A 27,983-nucleotide genomic window follows, 5' to 3' on the forward strand; every position below is an offset into this window, starting at 1 on the left:
GCCGCATCGCGGCGGCCATTTTGTGCGGCTGCGGTCGGTGCGCGGGGCTCGGCGCGCCGCGGGCCCGGTGGGGGTGGCTCCGTTCTAACCCTTTTTCCCGTACAGATCCCTCGGTAAGAGCGCGGCGGCGCCCGGGCAGGCCGGGCCGCCTGCCTGATCCGGCGCTGCGGGCCCGCGGCGCGGCGGGGAGACGCGGGGAGGGAGGCCGGGCGGGCGCGTTCCCGCGCACAAAGGGCCGGGCCGGGCCGGGCCGGGCCGGGCGGCGCCTCCCGCCTGCAGCCCCGGGGCGCCGAGCGGGGCCGCTCCCGCCTCGCCGCAGCCCGGCGCGCTGAGGCCCGCGGCTCGGGCCGGCCCCGGCCGCTCCCCCGTCCCTGACTCCCTGTCGCCGCCCGCGCACGCCGGCCCGCGGAGCTGCGCGGGCAGGTGAGTCCGTGCGGGCCGAACGCAGGCGCCGCGGGCCCGTCCGGCGGGAGCGGCCGAGTGACCTTGCGGCGGCGCCGGGGCCCGAGCTGTGGCACGGGCCGCATGGCGGGGGCCGTGCCGGAGCCCGAGGCGGGGATTTGACGGGTGCGGCGGGGTACTCTGCGGTCCCGTTGTCGGCGCGGGGCCCCGGCGTGTCTGGATCCCGGGGGTGCTGAGGCGGGGCGGCTGCGCCTTGCCCCGCCCCGCCCCGGGGGACGAAGCGGGGCAAGTACTCCGCATCTTGCGGAGAGGAAGGTCCCTGGTGTCTGCGGCGCTACCAACGCTCGTCGGGTGCACCTTATAAACACCAGCGGAGTTGCTGTTCAGTAAAGTCGCTTCTGCTAGAAAAAATCAGCTCCGCTAAAAAAACCCAAAACAACCAAACAGCAACAACAACCAACCAAACAAAATACCACCCCACTCCCTCACGATCGATAAACGAAAAAATAAAAAACCTTAAAGCCACCTTTCCAAGAAAAAAAACCCAAAGCGAATTAGCGTTCAAATGAGCCCCGGAAATACACACTGTGAGTTTTCTTTCGATAAAACCTTATGGCTCTGGTTTTACTCACTCCTAAACTTACTTGTTATTAGTGGTTTATTTCCCCACCTTGATCTACTCGTGTTAGTCAGGCAAATCGGCTGATTGTTTCCTTGTGGTTTCCTCTGGTTAAATAATTTGTTGTGTCCAGTGGATGTTGGATCTTTCTATACAGCGGACAGGGTGTTGTGGAGGTTTCTCCAGAGAACTCTCAGAGATGGGGTGCCAGCTCTGTGGGAACACCTGTGCCCTAGCTGATTCTTGTCTAGTTAATGTGCTCTTGCATATTGTTGATTGGAAAGGTAATTTTTACCTACAGAAGGCATGGATGGTTTTCTTTAAAGTTGAGAGATGTGACACTTGAAATTAAAAGTAGATGGTATTTGGTGAAGAAGTTAAACATAGCAAAGTGGAGTTTTGCTCCTATTCTGAATGCTGCCTGGTTTTGTTTGCGTTGTCTTAGTCCACTGCAGATCTTCAGCTTGTTTTCAGTGTTGTGAAGGGGAACATGGTTGCTATACTGGAAATCCATCTAATGATTTAGGCTTTTCTTCTAAATGGGAAGTTCCTTGTGCATGAAAGATTTATCTGCTGCTTGAAGCAGGTGTGGTTTTGCATGAAATGGTTTTTCAGGTGGTTGCATTTCTTTCTTTCTTTGCAAACTGCTGGTTGACGCTGCTATACATGAAACTATGTAGTTGAGTTCTTCTAATGCAGGATTGCATGTTTCTCTTAAAGGTCTAATAAACAAAAGTCTTATTTTTCTAAATGTGTTTGCCATTTGAATTTAAGTGTAGTGTTATCTTTCTCACTTGTAAGTCTGCTGTTAATGTCCTGGAAGATACGTGAATAGTTACGTTTGTTTTAATACTCTCTCTTAGGGAGTTTGTGAAGGGTTTTTTAGTACTTCTTGCTCTAAGTTCACTTCAGTAATGATGCTTGTAACTGAAACCAGCTTGTTGGGGTTGTGTGAGGAGGCAGTTATCTGTTCTTAGTGAGATTCGTTCCTCAATGGCTTTCCAAAGAATCACAGTTTAAGTGTGAGGTGGTCTGCCAAGTAATGAAAGAGCAAAGGTTTTCCATCCTATCTTTCAATACAAAATAGTTGTGTTGCCACGTAAAATGCTTGGCTTTTTTGTTGAGTTGTAAACCTGGGAAGATAATTTTTATAAAGGAATGGAAAACATGGGCATTTGATGAGGATTTGAGTAATAAAATGGTAGATTACAAATGAGAGTATCTTATGGGAGTTCTTGCTGTGTGCTCTGTGGAGTTGACTGCATAGACATGGCTGTGAAATGTCACTTAGTTTTACCCAGTTAGTGTGACTCTTGAAGAATTCTTCAGGTGCAGTTCTGGGGTGGTTTTCTTAGGCATGGCTTACTCTACCTTACTTTGTTCAAGTAAGTAGATGCACCGTTGGAGGAAGGAATACCATTATTAATGGAGCAGGGTTTGGTAAAATTCAGGGCTTTCAAGTATTTAACTCTTGTTCTTTGCCTTTGAAAGAGAGATTTTTTTCACCTATTGGTGATAGGAAAATTTGAAAGACTCTTAAAATGCTTTCTGGCTCTTTCTGTAGTCTTTGTGGAAGGCATTTATGTCTTGAAACTGTACAAAAGCTCTACAATGCAATTGCCAGTAAGTCATATAGAGATAATCTATAGAAAATGCACCCTTATGATTCTTTTATGTTGCAGTGCCTTGTGGTGGTTGCAGGTTTGAAATTCTGTGTATACAGTTCTTTGTGGACTGTTACTGCTGTTGTGTTGCCTGCATTGATTTTTGCCTCCATTTATTCTTTATTGCAGTCTAAAAGTTGGTTTTAATTGGTTGCCCACAGGATTGGCTTGGCTTCTGCTACTTGTTAAGAAAAAAACATCTGTCTTTGCAGGTAAGAGCTTTTGAATTGAAGACTTCTTTTTATGCATATTGAGTATATCCTAAGAAACAAATGAAGCTTTTGGAATCAGTAAATTCGTGTCAAAAGAGTTGAGTCAGATAATCTATAGCTTGTCTACTCACCACTGGTGGTGGTTGTTTTGGCAATGTTTTTCTTGTAAACAGAATTTTCTGCCAAACTAATGTTTTGTTGTTTCATCAGCATGTGGTAGACTGGAACACTCTCCCGTTTATTTTGCACTGTTGGCAAATGCAGTTACTTTGCTGCAAGCCACGGGTCTGTGTGTAATTGTTGGAGTGTAGGAGTGTACATCAATTGGTTCTGATTAGGTGTTGCAGTACTTAAAGGGGTCAGATAGTTTTCAATTGGCTCCAGGATGACTATAACAGGTTGATTTTAGCCTTAAGTAAAAGACAAAACTGTAGTTTGCAGTTTTAACTTTTGTGAGACAGTTCATACTTAAAATTCCTCCTACAGGAACCAGTGTTCCTGCAGTTCTTAGTCTTCAGTCAAGAATTGCCAGATATGTTTGTGTGTGTTTGTGTATCATGTGGGTATTGTACTTTAAATACTTCCCAGGGACTAGGAGGAATCTTCTGAAAAAGATTTTGCTAAATTCATACATCTTAAAAGGCTAATCTGTTGTGCTTACGAATTTAAATGTTTGACCCAAATAATTATTATTTTACTAATGAGCACATTGATGAAATAAATAGTATTGTCATCTTTTACACCTTTTTTTTTCCCCAGTGTAACATCAACATTCTAAAAGATATTACTGTTAAGGCGTGTTAAAATTCATTAAATGAGTTGAATCAGGTTGGTTGTCAGCAGCCTGTAAATCTCCAGCTTTGATCACAGCTAGCTAATGGGGATGGATTGTCCATAGTACACTCATAGGATGTTGTCTTTCCACAAATATATGAAATGCAGAAAATGGCAATAAAACCCACTTTTGCCTTGAAGTACCTTTTTGTACTCGGAGAAAATCAGGCAGCCTGAGAACTGACAGCCCAACAAAAAGCCTTCAGTGCCTGCTGAAATGATGTGTGGCCTGTTTTGTGTCTGAAATTAATGTTGCCTCTGCATGTGCTGGTCTCTGCAAGTCAACAGTGAAATATTGGAGCAGGCTTTGCATTTTCATTGCTTGGAAAATTTGAGCAAGTGGGTTATTGTCTCCTAACTGCATTTTGGAAAAAATGTGGTTTGTGAGTGTTTAGAAATTTAAAATTTGGCCCGTTTTGTCCTTGAGATTTTTCTGTAAGTAACAGAACTGACACTATTACTTTGTCTAAGTATCAAAATTCTGAAAAAATGAAGCAGCTGTGTTACACGTTCCTTTATCAAAAATACTTGATTAGTCAAGTCCTTAAAACTCTTTTTATTCAGACCATGGTATTGTCAGCTCTTGCTTAACATTAAGCAAGCATTTGCTTAATACTCTGCATGGAATTAACTACACTGAAGTCATTGCAGATAGGTTTTTTAGTAATTATATGCCTAAGCAGCTCTTTAGATTTTTTTTGTCAATAGTGATTTAGTGGATCTGAATAGAGTACTTAGTAACAAGACTTCAAATACTCTCTTAGTGTTTATTATGAAGTTTTGAATTTAATGTGAAACTGAAAGATATGCATTATCCCAGAGTTTATGTAAGTGTTCAAATGCTTGAACTCTTCTGTTACTTCCTCTGTTGATTTGTCCTCTGGGCTGAAATAATTTATAAACGCAGTTATCTAGTAGGTGCCAGTTCTCTTAGAGAAAGTAAGGTGTTCCAAAGCAGCAGACCTTAGTACAAGGTCTTCCCACACCTTCCCAAGTTGCCTTTGTTCCACCAATGGCTATATGAGATCGTCATCCCTTTTGGATTAAGGAAATAGCTAAAAGTAGTCTCTCACTTAACACAAGACGCTTCAAATGTCTTTAACTTCTGATACATAAAAATTTCTAAACTAATTTCTATCTATAATAGGTAGTAGAAGAAATCTAAATGCCCTGGCAAGATTTGCTTTTAGTAGTATTCCAGTTTTGAAAGCATAGGTGCCAAGCCAGGGATATTTTTATACTGCTTGCTTGCCTCAGGATCATCTAATTCAGAAGCAATCCTGTAGCACAACATAAACCTTGGGTTTACAATACTCTTTAATGTAGTTTCTTAAAGGTGGCAGAATTTTAATTTTAACTTTAATTTTGGAGATTGTCATCAATGCTAGGCAAGTTTAAAATAAAACAACAGAATCATTATAAACCACTACTTTTTAAAACAGTTCAAAAAGTCCTAGATGTGTTTTTAGATGTTTTAGATAGCATAGGTGGTCCTTACTTTGACTTCTATTTTTTTTTCTCATGGGCAAGTTATTTTGTTGTTGGAAAATGATTGGGCAGTGAATTTTATTTTCAGATTAAATGTAATTCCACTATAAGAGCTAAAGGCAAGGATGTTGCTTCTGTTGCCTCACGATGGAGATGACAAAGTTGCTTTCAAAAAAAACTATCCCCAAAGCTTAGTACAGTATAAGTCTTAGTATAGTATAAGCCTTTCTGTTGCTGTCTTTCCTTGGTGGAATAGGGGTTTTCTTAGTGGTATTTTTTCTTTTTTTTTTTTTTTTTAATCTTATATTATGAACTGCAAGGATGGTGCAGTAAGGAATCCAGTATTTATGCGCAGTGACTAAAGCTGCAGAACTGACTTTGTGCAAATGGACTTGTTTACTGCTTCCTTGAGGGAGAAAGGCCCTCCACACTTTTCTGGTGTTGGTGATAGTTGTGGTGCAATGCCCTATAATACCCCAGGATGTTGCTTGAGTTCATTAGTGTGTTGGAGGACTTACTTCTGGCGTGTTGGTCAACAGAACAAAATATTTAAGGACACATTTTAGTAATCTGAGGTTCCATTATGCAAACAAAAGAATTGTTGCTTCTTCACCCTGTAAAAGAATTGTTCCTCTTGTTTTCATTAAGTACTGGATTCAGCCTTACCTGATTAAATTGTGGCTTTACCTAGTCATTCAAGACTTGTCTTCTCTAATGTGTTTGGATGACCTGGACAAACAAATGGAGCCAATTTAGAGATTTGACTGTATGCTGGGATATAGCTGAGTTGCTGGGAGATGGTTATTGATTGTGGTTGGTCAGAGCTTTGGTAGTGGCTGGGAGTCTTTGATGCATAGCTTTGTGGTGTTGCATTGGGGCATCTGGTTAGACTTGGTCTTTAAGGTCTTTTCCAGCCTAAACTGTTCTGTGATTCTGTGATCTGGTTCATCCTTGATTTCAAATGATGAGTTAACACTACTGGTATGTGACTTAGGGGAGCTTTGGAGATCTTCCATACAGATACTGAACTGGCTTGTACTTAGGAAGTCCAGAAGTTTCAGAGATTAAGTGGCTCAAGTGAAGCATGGTGCTATTGCTGATAGTTTAGGATGAGAGACTGGCTTCTGAGATGTTGAATTGTGCTAATATTATTTAATATCATGCTTTCAGCCTTTGCTGAAGGTTTGCCTAAGTGACAGCTATCTAGTTTCCTCTTTATATTCAATTTCTGATATGAGCTTGGACTTCTGAGATCACAAGGTAACTGTTCAGATCTAGCTGTTCAGAATTACCTTAAGGATCTATTAATGGCAGTTGTGGAAATAAAATTCATTTATTTACATCTGAGATGTAAGGGGTCATGGTAGACAGAATATCTGCAACTTTTAAAAAATACCTTGTTTTTGAAAATTGTGAAGGTCATTATCTAGATATGCATAAATGTTAATTTAGGTGAGGTCTCTATTGTCACAAAACGTCTGGGGCTGGTTTATAATAGCAAGCTTCAGGTCACCTGGACCTCTTGCCTTTGCTAGGAGAAAAAACATCAGGTCAGTGTAATATATAGACGCTCCCTGTCAGGATGTCTTGTGCGTCTCACAGTTGCTAGTTGTCCGTAATGGGTTTTTGTTCTTTCCCGACCCACTGTTATGTTTCTAATTGTCTTCACCTGGCAGGAGGTAAAATCCTTCCCCAAATTAAAGGGAACTGTTTGTTTCCCATAGCTGTGCAGAAGTTTTCAGCCACCTTGTCAGGTACAGTGGATACCATATCAGGGTAATGGTAAATTAATTTTGCTTTGTCTGGCTAAAACACTCTTTTTGCTTACATTCCATTAATGAACTACTGATGTAATAGTTACGGTTTTTGATGTTCCTTTGTTTTTTTTAACTGACATTTGTGGGTCTTCGTATAACAGCTATTTTGGAATTTCTAGTGCAAAATGTATACTGATTGTGTTGATAAATGTTTAATACTTCAGTCTGTATGAAGTAAACAAACATGAATAAGGAACTTGGAATATAAACACGCTTAATTTTTGCAAGATGTTATTAGGTGTATATAAACAAATATAGTAGATGGTATCTGTAGGTAATTGCATGATGCCACAAACAGTAGTCTGACATAGCCGTTGCCTTTTCTCATCTGCAGGTGTGTGTTGTTTCAGCGCAGCATGGCTGTGGTCATCCGCTTGCAAGGTCTCCCGATTGTGGCGGGGACCATGGACATTCGCCACTTCTTCTCTGGATTGACCATTCCTGATGGGGGCGTGCATATTGTAGGGGGTGAACTGGGTGAGGCTTTCATCGTTTTTGCCACTGATGAAGATGCAAGGCTTGGTATGATGCGCACAGGTGGTACAATTAAAGGGTCAAAAGTAACGTTGTTGCTGAGCAGTAAAACTGAAATGCAGAATATGATAGAGCTCAGTCGTAGGCGTTTTGAAACTGCCAATCTAGATATGCCTCCAGCAAATGCTAGCAGGTCAGGACCGCCACCTAGTTCTGGAATGAGTGGAAGAGTTAACTTACCTACTACTGTACCTAACTTTAATAATCCTTCTCCTAGTGTAGTAACTGCTTCTACTACCGTGCATGAAAGCAATAAAAACATACCCACATTTTCTACTGCCAGTATTGGCACTGCACCTCCAAATCTTGGGAGTACCTTTGGTAGTCCAACATTTAGCTCAACCATACCTAGCACAGCATCCCCAATGAACACAGTACCTCCTCCACCAATCCCTCCAATTCCAGCTATGCCATCTTTGCCACCAATGCCTTCTATTCCCCCTATACCTGTTCCACCTCCTGTACCCACACTGCCTCCCGTTCCTCCAGTTCCTCCAATACCCCCTGTGCCCCCTGTGCCTCCAATGACGCCTCTGCCTCCCATATCAGGAATGCCTCCTATGAATCCTCCACCTGTAGCACCCTTACCCACTGGAGTTAATGGGTCTGGAGCAGCAGTGAATATGAACAGCGGCTTGAATCCATTGTTTATTGGTCCCATGAATCCTGTAAATCCTATCCAGATGAATTCTCAAGGTAGTGTCAAGCCAATTCCAATCAATCCAGATGATTTGTATGTCAGCGTTCATGGAATGCCCTTTACTGCAACAGAATCTGACGTGAAAGACTTTTTCCTTGGGCTCCGTGTGGATGCAGTCCATATGCTGAAGGATCATGTAGGTCGAAATAATGGAAATGGACTAGTTAAGTTTTTTTCTCCTCAAGATACATTTGAAGCACTGAAGCGAAACAGAATGCTAATGATTCAGCGCTATGTTGAAGTTAGTCCTGCAACAGAGAGACAGTGGGTAGCTGCTGGAGGCCACATAACTTTCAAGCAAACCATGGGTCCCTCTGGGCAGGCACATCCTCCTCCCCAGGCTCATCCTAGGTCCAAATCTCCCAGTGGACAGAAAAGGTCGCGGTCAAGATCTCCCCATGAGCACGGTTTCTGTGTTTATTTGAAAGGTCTTCCCTTTGAATCAGAGAACAAACATGTGATAGATTTTTTTAAAAAGCTGGATATAGTTGAGGACAGCATTTATATAGCTTATGGACCCAATGGGAAGGCAATTGGGGAGGGGTTTGTTGAGTTTAGGAATGAAGCTGATTATAAAGCAGCTCTGTGTCATCATAAGCAGTACATAGGGAATCGCTTCATTCAGGTACATCCAATTTCTAAAAAGGCAATGTTAGAAAAGATAGATATGATTCGTAAAAGATTGCAGAACTTCAGCTATGACCAGAGAGAAATTCTGATGAATGCTGAGGGAGAATCAGGCTTGCAAAAACTGTGTGCGCATATATCTAATATTCCATACAATATAACAAAAATTGAAATACTTCAGTTTCTAGAGGGACTGGCAGTGGAAGAAAACTCTGTGCAAATTCTTCTTGATAATAATGGGCAAGGTTTAGGACAAGCACTGGTTCAGTTTAAAGCTGAAGATGATGCTCGTAAGGCAGAACGCTTGCACCGTAAAAAGCTGAATGGAAGAGATGTTAATTTGCGTTTGATAACTGTAGAAGAAATGAGAGATATTGAGAGAAACCCAGCATCTCAAGGAAAAAAGATCCTGAAAATACCGATCCAGGGAAATGCAGCTGTGCCAGGAGCACAGGGCCCTGGTGGGGATGAGCATGCCTTCTTGGGGGGAAATGCTAAAGAAGCAAATAATGGTCCTCCGTTTAATTTCCCTGGTAATTTCAGTGGGTCTGGCACATTTGGTCCCCCTTTACCGCCACCTGGAATAGGTGGCTTTCCTGATTCTAGACCAGGAATACCAACAGTTGCAGCTAGTGGTTTACCTGGTGCAAGTATTGAGGTACCAGGTTTTGCAGGGGGTCCTGCTAATTTGAGTGGACCAGCAGGTTTTGCAGGGGGTCCTCAGACGTTTGGTAATGGTCCTGGCAATTTAAGTGGGCCCCCTGCCTTTGGTGCTGGTCCTCCAGCAATTGCTAGTGGTCTTGGACATTTGAGTGGACCTCCAGGGTTTGGACCTGGACCAGGAAACATACATATTGGTGGACCCCCAGGTTTTGGAACAGGGTCTGGGAAGCCAGGGCCGACGGTCATTAAAGTACAGAATATGCCCTTTACCGTTTCGGTGGATGAAATTTTGGATTTCTTTTATGGTTACCAAGTGATCCCTGGTTCAGTGTGCTTAAAATATAATGAAAAAGGCATGCCAACTGGAGAAGCAATGGTTGCATTTGAGTCTCGTGATGAAGCTATGGCGGCTGTTGTTGATTTAAATGACAGGCCTATAGGTTCCAGGAAAGTAAAACTTGTATTAGGGTAGCTGTTCATCAAGTAGTTGTAGAATAGATATTCATAGTGCTGTGACAAATGCATCTGGATTGGTTTTTATAGTATTTCCAGGATAGAACCTGTGCATTGTTTAAATTGTAAAACAGATGGGTTTTGATAAGACAGAGCACTGGGTTAGCCATTTCATGAGAAACACTGCAAGGAGACAGGTGTGGTGGATTTTCCTCGTAAAAATATGTGGAGAAGCTGGAGAGATTCTTATTCGTCATAAAAGTTTGGTAAACTCTTCTGGACACAGTGCTTATAGAGAAACTGAGATTGGTTTGACATAGTTTTGGATAAGGGAAATAGATGAAGTCAGTGAAGCTCTTCAGTGGTGTTCTTGTAAGCCATTGTAAATTAGATACCTATTTTTAGATTTGGTTATAAGCTGGCTGAATTCGCTTTGTTCACAGGTCAAGCTTTGTTTGAAGTCCTGATTTTATTCTGCGACTGAATGAATTCTCAGTGTACACAGATGAATTGTTTTGTATATGTATCTTTATTTTTTCCAGAATTCTCACTGTATGAACAGTTGAATTATGCCCTTTGCTGATGTGTCTACCAAACTAATTCCTATGAGTATGAGCAGAATCGTTCTGTAAAATTCAAGCTGTTCTGTGTGGTATAACCTTTAGTTATTTATATATTGCAATTATAACTGTGCAGAATAAGACTTTTGCCACAAGTATAGCTAACCTCAACATAAACCATATGAGTTTTGTAGTACATTTAAAATGTTTTCAGTTGAAAATAATCATTATTGTTTAAGTAGCTTGATTTGTTAGGATTACACAAATCAGTTGAGAAAGGATCTTTGACACTAGTTGGATATTGGTGTTTCTCACGTCTCTTGAACTCCTCACATAGAGTCTCTGCTAAGAGAACCAAAGTGGTGATTATTAGTAGAAGATTGGAGTCCATATAAAGTTTTTAAATTAGGTTATAATGGAAGAAACTTGTATCTTCAGCAACTCTGTTGTGAATTACTGCCGTGGGTGAATTCAGAGATAAAATTTATTTTTCTCCAAAAATTGAAAGTACTGAGTACTGAGTTTACTATATATTTTTGCAATAAAGTTGTTACGTTGTATTCAAAGTCTGTAAAGAGTTGCCATTTTCTTTGTTGTGCAGTGAAACCTTCCATGGAAAAACAGAGAAATGGAAAGGAAGTAATTACGCAAGTGAAAAGTAGAAATTTTTGGTTTATCCTTGCTTGGCTTATGATAAATTTTAAGACTTGGGCATTGCCTGAAAAAAATTCTGCTATTCCCTGCAAATCATTGTACTTAAACATAGCAAACTTCAAACTGTTCTTGGTTTTTTTTGACAAAGAAAAACACTGCTTTTTGGTGTTGCATTCCATGGAACACTGAAGTGCATGGGCAGGCAAAATTGAGAGGTGCAAGTGGCAACAGTTTTATTCATGTGGTGTGTAGGAGAGATTTGCAAACCTGTGCAGCGCTGCGTCCTGAGAGGATTTCACAGTACAGGAATCCGTGGAAGGATTGTATAAAGGTGTACTTCAATAAAGAGGCTGGTTGCATTACACAGATGCTTCTGTAATTCATTAGCATAATTTTGTTTTGACAGATTACTAGGTGGTCCCAACTTTGGAAAAGTCATGTGATTTGTATATACTGTTTAAAATTAAGCCTCCTGTTAATAAAACTGTCTGTCTCTGAAGCTTCATGTTATGCATTTCAACAGTCTTTGGGAGTAATGTTTCAACAGCAGATCTTTGTTTCTTTCTTTTTTTTTCCCGACAGTCTGAAAGTACTCTTCCTGATGTCAGAAAGATGTGTGTGATTAGGAGTCAAGTCAGTTTATTTTAAAATTTTGCTCTTTGTTTTTTAAGCAACTTTTATTAAAGTTTCATACTATATTGGAGTTTTTTGGGTGCTTGTTTCTTCGTGTTTCACATTAGAATAAAATCACTGAAAAGGAAAACTTGGCTTCATTGTTCACAGAATTGATTTAAGATATTAGTGTGTGTTGACTCACCAAAACTGGTGATAACTGCTTTTTCAAGTTCAAATGCATCACAACAATGCTTGCCTTGTTGTGAAATGTAGTTAAACTACAGGTGTCTGGAATTAGATACACAGTTCTGTGTTGCTGTCTTTTGATTTCACATCGTGATCCTCTTGGTAATGGATCCAAGGCTTCTAGTGTTTGTGTTAGACACAGCATATGCTGTGAAACATGCTTGTGTGCCTGTTCCTTTGGACTTGCTAAAAGTGCAGGTTTGTTTTGGAAAGCTTTTTTCTGATTCTTGATTTTTCAGTATGGTCTAAAGATGTTTCAATGCTTATCTGAAAAAAAGCACAAACCAGAAAGCCATGGGAGTTGGGAATGTTAACTTGGATGGAATGTTTAAATGGAGGATTTGGGGTGGGGCCGGGGCTCTTCATTTTGCCAAGCAGTTGATTCTTCTTATCTTTTAGCATAAATCGGTTAGTAAATATCCCCTCTTTCTTAAGAGTAGGCTCTTGGAAAAAAATAGGAAGTCATAGCATGCTTAGGTTTTCTGTATGTATCAGAAACAGTACATCAACTCAGATAGTTACAGTTGATCCTTTAAAACATAGAGAAAAGTTCATTATCAAGGGTCAATGCAAACTGTTTACTGTAACAATGTGGTTTCATGTTAGAAGTAGCCTTAAACTGCTAAATTATGAGCAATGCCCGTAGACTGCATGTCTAGAATTCATAAAATTGCTTACCTTAGCACTTGTCTATATTCATGAACAGCCTTGAAAATGGGGTAGGATCTCTGACATCCCATCCCCTATGTGGAAGGTGTGAAACTGCCATTGGATAGAACACCCCAAGCTGATTGCTAGCGAGAGGTAGCAATAGACAGAATCAGCTGATGAATGCTGCTCAAATCCCCAGTTGTTTTAACCTTGATGCCTTGAGTGTCAGGAAGTTAACATCCTTGATGTCTCGATTTCTCCAAACAATGGCAAGAAGGTACTTGTGTTTATGTTACTGGCTAGGTTGATATTTTAAGCAGTTACTTATGTGTGTCTAAGTACTACTGCTGAAAGAAAAGTTGTGAATGTAACATTTTACCACATGATTTGCTTAATGTATGGGGTTTTCCCCACCCTAAATAGTAGTGTAATTAGTCAGTGATAAAATTGTGACTTACATGAAAGAACTTCAATAGTTGGGTGACAGTGTGACTTAGTATTACCAGATTTCAAGCAGTTATCCATTAATGTCACAGTCAGATTTTGTTGGCATTCTGTAATATCAGCATTAAAACCAGTTCTTTACCAATGAATTGTTGCTGTGATCTGAATGTAGATTTATGAGATGTTTGAGGCTTTTTAGGTTTAAAGAAACCTGAAGGATGATTTAAATAGCATTCCTTTCATAGCATGTAGTATTTTCCTTGAGTGTCTATGCTCTGAATTTGTGTTGAGTGGAGAGAAAGATTGATGCAAAAATGAAGACTGTAGTTGTGTAGCAGATGACATTGAAGGTCTGCCTTTTAAAAATACATGTGCTGCTCAGTTCCACATTGCTCATGCTGTCCCTAACGTCATTGCCTATACTCAGTGAAATCAACAGCTTGTTTTGCTGAGAGTATTTTGGAGTGCTGAAGACTGTAGACTCTATAAAAAGAGTATGTTTCTAGTTTCTAGGCACACCAGTGGTGCATTAAATGTAAATAATGATTATGGTTTCTTTATTTTGTTTCTCCTTAGTCTTCTGCTGTGGTGGTTCCTAAGTTGCTGCTTGTAGCAAGTGCCATTGACCCTCAGCGGGTTGTTCAGCAGCACTGAACTGTGTTGGCCTTCTGATGTGCAAAACTGAAACTACTATGTACTATGGACCATTTAAAACCTCTGGTTGGCCAATAAATCACTGTTTGAGAGCAGTTGGTTTAGGTTCATTATTCAGATACATGGATTAGACCCTGAAACAAAGGATTGCAATTCCTGTTCAGTATGGACTCTAGTGGAAGAAAACAACTAGTTGCTATATTTGCTAATTGATTGGAAAGAAACAGTTTTGAAACTGGACATATTAGGAAACATTTAGTTGGAGTTCAGGGAAATAGACAAATTAGTTTTATGTCTGTTTGCTGCTTTAGATGTGCATGTCTTTGAAAAGAAAATGAGATGGTAAATTCTGTTGCTGTAAGGTTTTTCATAAACTCTGCTTTGGCCTGGAGGCAGTTGCCAAATACATTTGGTTGTCTTTGCTCTTTTCCAGGTTTGCTGATGCTACTTGCTGCTCTGTGGCTGTATTTTTTTTATGGCTTTGGGAATACTGAGCTAGAGTTTGTGTACAGAAGGAGGAGAGGAAGGGAGGCTGTTTAATGCTTCTGCAGGAAGAGTAACTTCAAAGTGTTCTCTTCCTATCTGTTTTTTTTGCAGTGAGAATGTGATTGCAGTTCAAAGATTTGTTTTTTCCACAGTCTGGATTTTCCATGGAATGAAAACCTGTTGGTTGGTAGTATGCACATTGATTTGTGGCTGTATACTGAAACCCACCTCTCTTTCCGTATGTCATGATCAGGTAGGTCTAACTGTGGCTAGTTTTCTGTACAGATGACATTAGTAATTTTCTTGGAGCTTTGTTACTGAGTGGAATGTTTGGGTGTTGTTTGGTCGAGGAGTGTTTCCCACCTCCCTGACCTGGATGCTTTTCACTCCTGGCTATAAACACCAAAAGGAAAAAAAACAGCCCTAAAAGCAGCCCAGTTCTTTTTTGGTAGCTCCAACCTGAACATGGGTATTAGATGGTTTGGCTGTGACTCCTTTCCTTTACTGGTGTTCACTTCTGTGCAGATTCCTTTGTTATCATTCTGGGTTTGTTTGTGTATTCACAGCATGGCAGCTTCGGAGAGAATTAGCCAGATGAGTTCCTTTACTGCTTCTGCAGAGGCAAAGCTTACTCCTTTGTGGCTATCTTTCTTGTGTGTTCTCGTGTCTACGGCCTGAAATTCAAATGGTCTTACCTAGTTGCTTCCCAAATACCTTAGGTAAGCTTTCAGAAACAGGGACTGTTTTCTTTCACCATGAGTTCCACAAAATCAGTTCAAAACTCTGTTTTTGCTATTCTCACATCAGTTTCACCATTTTCCTCAACTTTTGAGTTCTTTTGCTATGCAGTGAATTAGACCTGGTTGATCATAGTCAGGAAAAACTTGGGGCCTGGAGTGGGGATTGCCCTTATGTTGCACAGTACACAGGAGTGCTAATTTAATTTCCCTGTAAAGTTTAAAACCAAAAAGTAAGGACTTGTAAGGCTTTCACAGGGAAAATAGGAATTAATCCTGCCTAAAACCGTCTCTGGCATAGTGTGGCCTTTTGGGCTGGTCCCTACTTCAGGAAGACTGGTGACACTTACAGCTTTTCATGTTGTAGTTACAGTATGGTTAAACAAGGAATCGATTGGATTTGTATGACTCTGATTTCTGACCATCTAAAGGAAGGTGGAACTTCCAGCTAGCAATTTCAGAGTTTGGAACAAATAGTTTAATGTCGACTCTTTTCCATTGAATGTGAATATGTGGATGTAGCACTGCTCTATGTGACAGTGGAAAGCTTAGAAATGCTTTCTAGTCACTTAGGCAAATTTGGGGAGGAAAACAGTGATATCATCAGAACCTAGACTACTTCAAGAATTCCTTTTAGATAATTTTGGTTGAGTGCATTTTATGATGAAATTCACAGGATCTCTCTCATTAAAATTTGAAGCCTCTGTGTAGCACCCATTTGTTTAGTGACCTTGCTGTGGTGGCATTTGACAGAATGTACTTCTCAATGAGCTTTTTATGAAACTTCTTTGTTTTCAGCAGTATAGCCAAAGCACTGCTACTTGTTTTGAGGGGAGGATGGATATGGGTTGTGGAAAGTCCTTGCTTGTTTGATCAGGAAGCTGAGCTCTGAAGTGCAAATGATGGTTGCCAATACTTTTTCATTATTGGGCAAATGTTTCTAATACAAGGGTAGAATTTATAAACCATGTGTGATTGAGCAACGCTAGTGCAGCCAGCTATGAAAGTGAAGAGGCTCATTAAAAGTAACATTAGACACTGGCAGTTCACTGACTGAATGTATGGGAAATCCTGTTCCTTAAGGAGGGGAGGCAAAGTTATTAAATACCACAAATTCATCTGTCTACATTAGACTCCATTGCTGCAGAGCCAGTTTTCTGTGTTGCAGGTCCAGTCTTACATGAATACATGGCAGTGTTTTTAATAGCTCTTAGAGATCTCTTCAAATACTGACTTGAGTGCTCTTGGGAGGTATGTGTCCAGAGTGGTGGTGGTATAGCTAATTTGTCTCTCAGTAACCAGTATGCAAGTCGCAGAATGTTTTCAGCCTCACTTTAAGGGGACTTCAACTTTATCATCAGAGATAAGGCAGTAGGCGGGTTAATTGAAACGTTGAGGCCAAACTGTCATGCTTTAGCTATAGTGAAAACAACAAGTGTTGCACTGATCTAATGAAGAATGGACATGGGTTCAGAAACTTCAGCACTGAGTTTGTGTGAAAAGGAGCACAATAAATCAGTGACTAAATACTTACATTGTTAAACTGATTTGAAATGTAAATTCAGCTGTTATGATAGAATGGATGAGATAGGTAATTGATCTAAATGAGTTGCTGTTAAACTTTGCAGAGTCTTACGTTTTCTTAGATTGTAAATCAGAATATTTTTGATGGTAAGTCTTTTTAAAGTTTTTTTAAAGACAACTGGTAGTTGTTATCACTTAAGTCAGTGTGTATTTATTCTGGATGCATCTGTTCAAAAAGTCTTTCGAGTATATGTGGAAAATTACATGCGCAACACCGTGACCTACTGCACAAATGCCCTGAATTTTTTGAAGGCCTTTTTTTGTCATCCAAACACTTAGCCCTAACTTTGGGTAACTGACGCTGTAGTTTTGTTAAGCTAATAACCCAAATAGCGCTTCTTCCTTGCAGCGCAAGCACTGCATCATGCTACTTTTTTGAATGAGTAGGCAGTATTTGGCTACTTTCATGTCTCCAGGAACAGAAGACTTTGTAGTCTTTTTTCTGCATGATAGCTTGTGTTACTTTTTGTATCAAATTTTGTCATTAGCTAGGTCTGTAAAAACAGCTTCAAACAGAAGCGACAGTAAATTTTCTGAAACCTAAAATGCTTAGTTTTAAACTAAATAAGTGAATGTACTATGAATCCTAATGAATCTGCAGGTAATGTATCTATATGAAATACCAGCTATTTCAGTGCAGTGACTGGAATGAATATATAACCACAGGATCACTTAATTTTGTTATTATGAAAGGTGAGAGGAATCCCTGTAACTGTTCTGTGCCAGCCATGGTGTGGTGATGTAGAAAAACCACCTTCTCTGTCTTGTTTAGATTTGAAGAAGTAATTTAGGTAGGAAGAACCTGCTTTTTGAATTTCTTTGGGCAGCTCACAGATACTGTTTTAATATTTTTGTGCTTTTCAAATCCCCCTGCTCCTGCATTAGGTTCACATAAAAGCTCTGAATCTGTGATGGACAAATGACTCTGGTGCTGAATTCAGTCTGATGTTTGTCCTGACTGCTGTCTGGTTGAGACAAGTAGTGCTCTGCAGTTTGTAACCCAAGTTTGCAGGTTCCACCTAATGGTGATAACTCAGAGTCTCTCTGCTTAGAGGGAATATAATTTCATTATTTTGTAGCTGTTAAATTTACTCTAGATTTTTCATCAGAGAGGTTGCTTGGAGAATTTGGTCTGCTTCAGTTCAGTCATGTTTCTTACAAGTTTATTGAAACTTTTCATTTCATTTTGAGGAAAGAAAGAAGTTCCCTGGTGGGAGTTGTGGGAGTTTTCAGGTGCTTGGCTTGCAGAGATGTGCTTTCTCAAAGGTGTGGAACACCTTTGTAGCAAATTCAAACCTAACGACAACAGATTTCTTCAGAGTATAGATTAGAAACTATTACAGTGCATATACTGTGGATTGCAGACATGGAAGAGCATTGAGGAAATAGGTGACTGCTTGCATTTGTGTAGTCTCTTCTCCCTTAATGCAGGAAGATTGTGTCATCATTTGGCCCACTTGTCTCTGACACAAATGGAGTGGCTTGAACCCACAGTTGTAATGGGTTTGTGCTTTTGTGAAGGCACACTGGCAAGAGAAGCTGGATCTGGAACAGAAAGGGAACATGAGGTCTGTTTTGTGTTTGTGGCCTTTAAATTGTTCTATTGCTAGTCTGAATGGGCAAGAGAAAAAACAACTTTTAAAATCTCTTGCCATATCCTTCTCTTTATCCTACTTCCTTAATGTCAGGCTTTTGTGGTGGTGGTATTTCATTATTTTGTATGTTTGTTTGTTTGTTTTGAAATATCATTATTTTGTAACAGATTAGGATGGAGAAGTTAAGATGTTCATGTTGTAGGTGGTAATCATTAGTGACAGAAAAGTAGAATGAGTGTGAATCTCTCTCTTAAAAGAGAGCATATACTCAAAAGCAGAACTGAAAGAGTTTTGGCAATTAGGCTGAACTTGCAATGAATAAGTCAAAGAAATCAATTTCCCGGGAGTACTGCAGAATTAATACTAAGGTTTGGGATTTTTTCTGGATCATTTTTAGTGAGCTAGATTCAGTACTAAAGTCTATAAAGAAGAAAGCCTGACATATAATGTGAAGGGGTAATGTTTTTAAAGTGTGAGAAAATGAAAGGTTCTGCTTTATGTCCTTATTAATTCTTTAGGCAAGAGTTGTCACTGTGCCATAATAACTTCAGGGTGACTGGGAATAGCATAAAGAATTCCTCTGTAGTATTTCAGTATTTTCTGGTGATTATTCAACAAGTGCAGTGAAAAGAAGCTGGTATGACAAGCTTGTCATTTATTAACTGGCTGTTGGTACAATGTAGCCACCAAAATTCTTATGTGAATTTGATACAATAGCAAAGATCAGTAAAATGTATTGCTGGCATATTTGTATTTAAAGTCTTACTTTGAACTCATGCTGTTCACACAGTATGAACTAGTCTAGATAGATGGACTTACTGAATTTCTGCCTTGAAGTCACCATGCCTAGTTTTGGAGATGTAGTTAAAATTATATCAGTGTAGTATAACTACAGGACAATGGTGCTATATTTTAGATTTCTAGAGTTTGGGAAGGGTAGAGGTTGTGAAGGGGAAAGCAGAATTAATGCTGAGGAATCACTTCAAAAATCATGGGTGCATGTAAGTAAGAATTGGTGTGTGGAGGTACTTGCTGGTGAAGCTGCAGAGTAGTTGAAGAACCAAAGAAGAGGAATATGGTGAAGTCATTGATCTCAGCGTAAGGAGTTTGGATGGAAAAATGGAAGACTGAGTGATAGACAACTGGATTTACCTGGGGAACGGGACAGAATGTTTAGGCCTGAAGTATAAATAGCTAGAGTTTAAGGGAAAGAACAAGACCTTACTGGAGAAAGGCAAAGATGATTGGCAATGTAAAATATGTGTTTGGGGTTGTTACAAAGGTCTGTGTGGTGGAGATGTTAAGTCTGTTTTTCAATTTAGTTTTTCTTCAGGTTTCAGTAATAAATACTTGAGAATCATGGTGAGGAGAAGGAAAAAGCAGGTGAATAAATATGAAAGGAATGGAAAAAATATCTTACTTGGTGGGAGGAATCAGTGAACACTTTTAGGACTGCAGTTACTATTGTAGCTCAAGTCCAGTGACTGACTCCAAAGCTATAGCCTGTGTTAAGTTACTTTTTCAAGTAAATGGGTTTTGCTATTCTGCTATTAAATCCTATGAAGAACTTTGAAATGTTTTCTTTGTGTGAAGAATTTGGTTTAGTAATAGGTTTTGCTTAAGTCCAGGTGCTAATTTGAAACCTTTTGTAATTTAATATGTTCCAAACAAATATTTTAAATAGTTTCAGTTTTGGCCTATCAGTTCTTTATTTCTCAAAAAAGTGGAGAATATATCTATAGTGAAGGCATGCATGATCATTTCTTTGAGTTTATTGATCATGATTAAGGGGCATATTGGTGGTGTACAAGTTAACAGTGAACGTTGTACAGGTGGAAAGGTGAATTTGTAGAAGGTACTTTTTCCCCAGAGCTGGGACTTGTCTCTTGGGTAGGGGGGAAGCTGCAGTAAAGATGAACTGATTGAAGTTCCTGTTTGCATTTTTTCCTGTAAATTGCCATGCCAATTGTGATTGTTTGGCTTGGTTTCAGTTTTTTTTTTTTTTTTTCCCCAGTGTTCTAAGCTTGTTATTTTTGTTATAAATGGGACCTTTGCCTCCTCAGTCAGTTTCTGGGAGCTTGGTGGAGGTTAGGTTGTCAGAGCTTGTACCTGTTGGCTGACTTTGGACACACAGCCCCCCCCAACCCCCCCATTTTCAGGGTGATACTGGAGCTTCAATGTTCCTGTGGAGACAGCTCAGTGGATAGAGCCAGGTTGTACCTTCCTGCGTGTTCAGCGGGCCCACAGGTCTGCAGTGGTCAGTAAAGTGTTTGATGAAGCCTGCAGTCCAGTTCTGAGCTCAGGGGCTGGGCTGGGGGCCTTACCCTTGGTCATGGCTCAGAGTTTCAGCAGCAGCACAGCCTCCACTTGGCCCTGCAGCAGTTGTGTCGGTCCTCTCTGGGAGCTCTCATCCCTGGAATTAAGGCTGGCTGTACCATGGGCACTCTTTACCAGGACTGAATCAAGTTGACAGCGGTTTGTTTAGAAAGTTGTTCTTCATGGTATTCACCATTCTTTTATAACAAGAGATGCCTTTTGTTTCAGGTTATATGTCAAATTTGTAACAGCAGTTAATTAACCCCTTGTATGTATGGTGACAGCTTGGAACACAGTGTGGAGAGTATGATTTATTCCCTGCCTGTAGCAATAGTGATCTTAACGCATTTGCAGCCCCGTTGCAAAGCGCCACAAATAATGAAATTACAGAAAAAATGGCAGGCATTTATATTTTCTGCAGAACATCTCAAGCTATGGAATGAGGTTCTGTGGCCCATGGAAGAGCTGAAGTGCTGGAAAAGGCCTGTATTGATGAATAATTTGTGCACTGTGGTCCTTCTCATTAGATTGCCTTACTGTCAGTTTAAAATAAAGATGCATTTTAGTGCATCTTTACAAAACTAGCTATATGATTTCTTTTAGAGCCTTATGGTATTCAGGAAAGAAGGATCAAATGATAGCTTTTATTCCGATAGCATTCAGCAAGTGATCCTGACCTCAGCACTAGGATCAATTTTGCAATATCAAAACCCAAAATGTAACAAGCTGCCCCCTCAAAATTGAACTAATAATAAGACAAAGCATTGCTTCTGCTGGTCTGCATATTTTGGGATCACAGCAGAAAAAGAGAGAAGGAGTTTTGAAAAAAGTTGGCTGATAACTGGAAGATGTGGGATTAAACTAAGCAATAGACAAGGGGGAGAGGGTTTTTCATAAGTGCAAGATTAATTAATGGAGACGCTGTGTTACATGTGTTGGGTTAATTTCTTGAGTTGTTGGATAGCAAAAGGCTAGGATGATGAAAATTGCAGTAGGGACATCTTGCAGGTATGATTGCTGACAGTTGTGCTGGGCTTGTAAGCAGAATGTAAGGCAGGAGTTATGGCCAATCCAGTACAAAGTAAATTTTTTGGAAATCAGTTGTCCTGGACCATATGCATTAAAACTTCAAGTTTGAGTTAAACAAGGTGCTAAATTAATGTGTAAAGTTTGGTGTACACTGCAATAGAGCTGGTTGGGTATTTTGTACAGTATTTAATGTGAATTTATTAGTGTGTTTAAATACAAAAATCCTGTGGATTTTCTTGGGCTGAATCCTTGCTTGTATTTCATTTTATGCAGAGGAGCGAAACCAGGCTGATCCATGAGACTTGTATTCAGTGATAGTACTGCCATTTTCTCTCAAGAAGATACCACCTCCTGGCACTGCTAAAAATACTGCTGATGGTGTTTGATGCCATGAAGTTATTAGAGTTTTTTCTTGTCCTCTGGGTGACTGTGGCTACTGTGACTTGCCGTGCTGGGGTGATCACAGAGCCCCTCTTGCCCAGTGCTCCTCATCCTCCCAGCCTGAAGAGTAGCTTCTGGCCTTAAGGCTTATTGAGGGATGGAAGTATATAAAACAATGTAATTCAATAATTCTCACCTTAGAGTGTCCAGCACTTGATCCTTAGTTGGCTAAATGGTGGCACTCAGGGGTAAGTAAAGAGAAGTTTATTTATGCTCAGGCACCCATATGTGGCATTTTGGGGAAATGCAAGACTCTCCAAAGTTCTGAACTGGGACAGTTAAAGCCTTCAATCACACTTGGTTTGGAGTTTTCTTCAACCATAAGTGTACACTGCTTTCTTCTCTTACAAGTGACTTGCTTTAAGCTTTGGTTAAGCTCAATCACTAGAGGAATAATAAATTTAATGTTATAGACTTTTAAATGTGTTGATTTTCTTTATGTTGGAGGTGTTCTTTTTTGTGTGGAAAGAGGTTTTTTCTGCAGGAATGTGAAAAAATTGGAAGTTCTGAAATGCCTATATGAAACTCCAGAAAGTAGCAGGTAGTTGCTTATTCTTCTGAGTGTGTAGCATAGATGTCCTCGTTAATTTTCCTAGAAAGCAACTTTTTATTTTTCATCTTGGTTTGATTAGGACCGTATTCATTACTTCTGTACTTCATTTCTGTGTAGAAAAATTCTGTTGAAAAGTTGAGATTTATCTTTTCGTATGTATTATACAGCTATTAGAGTTTATGATCGTCTTTACAGGTAAAAGCTGGTATGCATAGTAAAAATAATTTTGACTTTTTAAACTGTACCTCAGTTTGGTTGTCTGAGCACTTCTTAAAGTGTACCTAGTACAGAGGCATTCTGTGTTTTACTTAAACAAGTGGGAATGACATCTGGTTGGGTAGTGAAAGACTTCCCTGAAATATGTGCTTGGGATCTTGTAGATTTCTATGGATAGCATTTTCCTGTAGTGTTGTTGGGATAAGATGGGTGATATATTTTTTTTCTTCAAAATTTGGTGTTATGTGCAATTCTAAATAAGAGCAAAAAATAGAGGTACCTGATGGATCTGAAGCTGTATGTTGGAAACTCTTCCCTTGAAGGAGTGTACAGAATTTGACTCAAGATGAAACTTCACGGGTGATGTCTCTCACCAGTAAGATCCCCAGGTGGTGGGAGCAGTGGATCAGATGTTTGTGGCTATTGTCCGTATAATCGTCGATCATGAGGGTATAGCACAGCCTCAGCTGTATTTTACAAGCTCTTTCAAGCAACAGCACTTCCCTGGTGGCTTGCTTATGGTGCCTTTTCGTTAGAAACTACTATGATGGGATGTACCCAGTAGGTCAGTTTTCTATATTTTAAAGAGAGTTTGAATTTATTACTGCTTTTGGAGTTAATTTTCACCTGGTAATCTGAATTCCTGTGGCTAGATTAGTTTTTATACTTCCAGACCATGCTGTACTTTAATGAACTGATGGCAGTTGGAGGTTGTTAAACTGTTGCTGTTGCAAGCTGATCAGGATCAATGTATAATAAATTCTTTGTAAATTAAATGTGATAACTTTGTGGAAAGTAGTTTGCTCTAGCTGCTAGTTTTCCTTTGGAAGTACCTACTGTCTTCTGTAAACCAGAAGATTCAAGTAGTACACATCAATATTAATTATCAAAGGTGGTTGTGAGGGGAACAATAGGAAAACAGTGCATTTTAGAATTTCTGAAACTGTTGGAAAAATTTGTGTTGCAACAAATATAAATAATATTTTGTCATTATAAATAAGTCTAAAGTCTGTTGTAAGTCTAAAAACTAAGTTTATTTTTTGTGTATGAATGAATACAATAAGTATGCTCTATGAAAATTCAGTGAAACAACATGAAATGTGGTTTTGAAATGTTGATTCCAGTCTGCAAGCTGAATACAGTTGATGTTCTTGAATGCATGCTGAGGAAAAAAAGGACGGCTGTTAATAAAAATAATAAAACCCCAAGTCCTTTCAGTATAATTGCAGCAAACTGTATGTTTAGCCTGAGATCAGAGCCTTTGTACACTGTTAGAGCTTAGTAATCACTAGAAGATTGTTCTCTGCTCATGTGTCATTGCACAGCACTGGTAAGTGGTGAAGTGTTGCTGCTCCGACAGTGTCAGCATGGAGTGGTGCCGTAGTGCCTGTCCCTGGCAGTGAGCTGGCATGTGCCAGCCTGGCAGCCTGGAGTAATGAAATGCCAAGATGGCGTTGCAGCGTTGTGTGGAAGTGGAGAAAGCATCATAGGCTCCAGCTTAAAGAGGAACAGGGTGGGGGGTTGTGTTAGGTGTGGCATATTTGAAGACTTTTGGAATTGTCACTTCTCTTATAGGAAAATAACTGGGACTTTATGGAAAGAAGTGGAGATGAAAGTCAGCAGATAAATTTCACACAAACTATTCACTTTTTTATAGAAAGAGAGATGCAATCACTATAGTTTACTATGAGAAATGAAAGTAAAGTCTAGAATCTTACTTTATGGAGGAAAAGAAAAAAATTAAGTCAATATTATCATAATGAAATCCTGTTAAAAAAAATCAAGTTGGAGGTAGATTTTCTAATTGGTGAGGAACTTCACTATTTTTTCTTCCCATTCAGTTTTTTTTGGGGGTTGTTTTTTTTTTTTGCTTTTTTTTTTTTTTTTTTTTTTATATATATGTATGTGTCTGGGGATGAAAATATGTTAAGCTTTTAATCTTTCTAAGCTTTTCAAATGCAGGCAGATTTCCAGAAATTTGTGCTGCTCAGTTAACTGCATGAGCAGGGTAACTGAGCAAAGTTGCTTACTTGCAGACTAAGCAGGTCTTCAGGCTTGCCTGAAATAGATACTGTGTTTTAGCAGACCAACTACTTGTTGCTCTTGCTGCTGGGATGTCTATGACCAGGATTTTCTTCTGCTGCTATTCATGGAATGGACTGATACTGTAGAACACCTTACAGTGTGTTTGGGTAGCGACGAGGTGAAAAGAAGGTTGTGTGGGCTCTTTGAGGACATCCATAGGCAGTAATCTATAAATAATTGCTGGCTGAGGTTCAAACCGGTGTCTTCAGGTTAATTTTTAAAAAAAATCTGAATTTGTTAAGGAGCTCTCCCTCTTTTCTTAAGGATTCAGTCTGTAGTTGTTAAACCTGTTATCTCCTGAGCTGGTGAGGAAGGGTGTACAGCCAGTTAGAACAGTTCCTGCTCAGCTACTCCAAACAGCTGGCCTGCTTTGCTGTGTCTTGGTGATAATGTGCACCAGTGAGTGTCCTGTGATCTCCTGATGGAGCAAGAGGATATAGTGGGAAAGGATCCCTTGTAGTTTGTGTATGTCCCCAGTGGTTCAGCAGAACATCTGGGCTGTATTTCAAGGGAAATCCTATGCCATTACTAAATGTAAAACAATCAGATGAGATAGCCTTCTGAGTGTTAGGGCGCTGGAAGTCAAATCTTTGAAACAGTGGAGTTTCATAATTTCATTGCTGCTGATCTGGAGAAAAGATTCAGGTACCAGTTAAGAGGTGATTGGGTTTGAGGACTTGCGTCCCTTCAGCTCCTGGCTTCATTCTGTTTAACAGTTGCTATCTCAAACTCTTCCTTTTTGGTGTCTTTGTAACATGGAATAAATATATGTGGGCTTGTTCTGTATGTAGCTTAAGATCTGCAGTAGCGGTTTCCTCCCAGAAAGAAGCCACTGCTGACTGGGATGCTAAAGCTTATGGGGAGCTGTTTCTTTGAGGTCAACTTAACTCCTGCTTTGAGCTCTACTGGGAGGAAAGGTATCTCTTGGCTAGTACAGAACTCTGTTGCAGTAGAGAAAAACAGAGGCAAAATGTTGGCAAAGAGCCCAGACTGGATGTCCTAATCTTGTTGTCAAATAATGGGTGTCAAACAAAGTTTTGCTGTTGTCTGTTTGCACCTATGTGAGTCTGGGAGATGAATGCTGGTCTGGTAGGACAATATGTGTCAGTAAAGAAAAAACTTGATAACTGTGACTTGCAATTTTACAAGAAATGTATTTATTAAAGTCAGTGGTTTCTTTGTGAATCTTGTGGTTGAAGGCAACTGAGTAGAAAATGGATGGCTTCTGCCACTAGTTTTAACAGCTGACCACCAGACCACTTCAATTTTTAAGAAATATTCTGGTGTTAAACCAAGTGATGATGATGACCTTAGTTTAATGCTGCACTATGATTGTCTTTGCCTAAAGCTTTGCTAAATTTTACTGAGTGCTGGTTTTGTCCTGTCACTATCACTGGAGCACCATGCACTGGCATGTTAAGTGACTTCGTTAATATTTGTCCAGGGTAGATTGCTGACTGGGATGTCCGAGGGATTAAATGTTGTACAATAAAAGCTCATCTCTTTGAGTTAAATATATTCACCCTGCAAGTATGAGGAAGCCATGGGGTACTTGGGTACTAAAAAGCCAAAGCAAGTATTTCCTTATTTTCGAGACTTAGAAGAAGAAGCTTCTCTATGAAATAATCTCATTTAAAGGTCTGGTCCTCAAACTGTCCAGTCTCTGAAATGTTTTGGTGCTTGAAGGCTTATTTTCTAATTCAGTTTTGAGAATTATAGCTGTTCTCCAAACAGAAACGTCTGCAGTTTAATGTCTAATAAAATTTAGTTATCCCCTGTTTGCGGGATGATGTTGCGGTGTTTTGGAAGCCAACGCGGCAAGGCACGGGGGCTCTGTGGCTCCCGTGGGTGAGCAGGGGGAGCTTTGGCAGTGCTTTCACCGCCTGGGGCGACTCTTCGGCGCGGAGCGGTGGCTGCGGCGCTGGCGGGACGGAGGTCCCGGTCCCTGTGCTGGGCTGTGAGCGGCGGTCCCGGGGAGGGGACAACAGGCCCGGCCCTTTGTAGAAACCTGAGGCAGCAACACGCACCGAGGCAAAGGGAAGGGCTCCTGCGGGGGGAGCGGGAGCAGCGGGGAGAGGCCGGTAGAAATAGGTGAATTCAAGAGCGAGGGGCGAGGCGGGCCGCAGGTGGTGCCCGGCTGCGCGGAGGTCCCGCGCTCCCCCGCACCGCCCGGCCCGGGGCGGGAGGGGCCGCGGAGCGCCGGTAGCCGCGGCCCCGCCCCGCCCGCGCGTGCCTCGATCCGCCGCGTCGGGGGCACGCGGGGTCCGGGCCGGGCCGTCTGACGCTGTGCTCTGCCCGCAGATGGCCGCGTGCGTGTCCCGCGTGGAGCTGCCCGTGGCCCGGAGGAGCCTCCTCGACGGGACCTGAGCTCCAGGTCGGACTCCCTCTGCGTCCTGCCGCAGGACGCGGGGCGATGGCCGCTGGGCTGAGGTAAGAGCGGCCCGCGCGCTGCCGGTAGCTGTAGAAACGCTGAGTCTCCCCTTTTCCATCCCGTAGGTTTTCCTGGCAGGTGTGTGACATACTTAATTCAGATTTACGATTGGTGAGCAGTCACATTGCCCACACTCAAACCTTCAGTGTTTTCTTTAATTGCTGACTTGTTTGCTCAGAGTTGCATCAGGAGGCTCATTTGCCTGTAACGATGTGACTAGCTGTAGAGCACAAGCTCCAGAATACATAGTTTCAGCAGTCTTTTCCCCCTAGTTTCCAGAATTTTCCCATACAATAGCGTTTTTCAATGCCATTTCCTTTCTCGGTGAGCCATCGGTCAGCCCAGTTTGTCACTGAGCATGAGGCATGGTGCAGGGTGTGTAGCCTTGCTGGTGCCTGTAAAAAGCTGTGTAGGAGAATATGGGCTTGTTACTCATTGTCAACAGCTTTGCTCCTGTGTTGTTTTGCAGCTAGATCACACGGAAAAGGTCAAGAACTGCCAAGACCCTGAATTCTGCAAGAAACTGGTTGTGGACTACTACTTTGAGAAAGTACAGAAGCTAAAATTCAGCGTGTATGATATTGATAACAAATCCTTTGATTTAAATGATGATGACTACCTGGGAGGGATTGAGTGTGCACTGGATCAGGTAGGTGTGGACGTGTTAAATGAT

The 27,983-nt window shown here is 40.8% G+C and overlaps 1 protein-coding gene across 4 annotated transcripts; it reads left to right on the top strand.

The window, feature by feature from the left end:
* On the top strand, positions 1–27,867 carry RBM12 (RNA binding motif protein 12). Of its 4 annotated transcripts, XR_009115330.1 has the most exons (4): positions 1–113; positions 2,815–2,897; positions 27,181–27,309; positions 27,780–27,867. XR_009115330.1 is itself a non-coding variant. In XM_058036224.1 (3 exons), exon 3 carries the CDS (start codon positions 7,393–7,395, stop codon positions 10,030–10,032), a length of 2,640 nt encoding a protein of 879 aa, XP_057892207.1. In that variant the 5' UTR covers positions 1–113; positions 2,815–2,897; positions 7,371–7,392; the 3' UTR covers positions 10,033–11,930. The 4 variants fall into 4 exon arrangements, 2 of the variants coding, with proteins under 2 accessions (XP_057892207.1, XP_057892208.1); XR_009115331.1 differs by lacking the exon at positions 2,815–2,897; XM_058036224.1 differs by lacking the exons at positions 27,181–27,309; positions 27,780–27,867 and adding an exon at positions 7,371–11,930.
* Positions 27,868–27,983: the final 116 nt, after the last annotated feature.

This window comes from Melospiza georgiana, chromosome 17, assembly GCF_028018845.1.
Source record: "Melospiza georgiana isolate bMelGeo1 chromosome 17, bMelGeo1.pri, whole genome shotgun sequence".
Classification (NCBI taxonomy): Eukaryota; Metazoa; Chordata; class Aves; order Passeriformes; family Passerellidae; genus Melospiza; species Melospiza georgiana.

What these genes read in the sequence shown, in the direction of transcription:
- RBM12 (XM_058036224.1), top strand. Translation starts at nt 7,393, where the DNA reads ATGGCTGTGGTCATCCGCTTGCAAGGTCTCCCGATTGTGGCGGGGACC.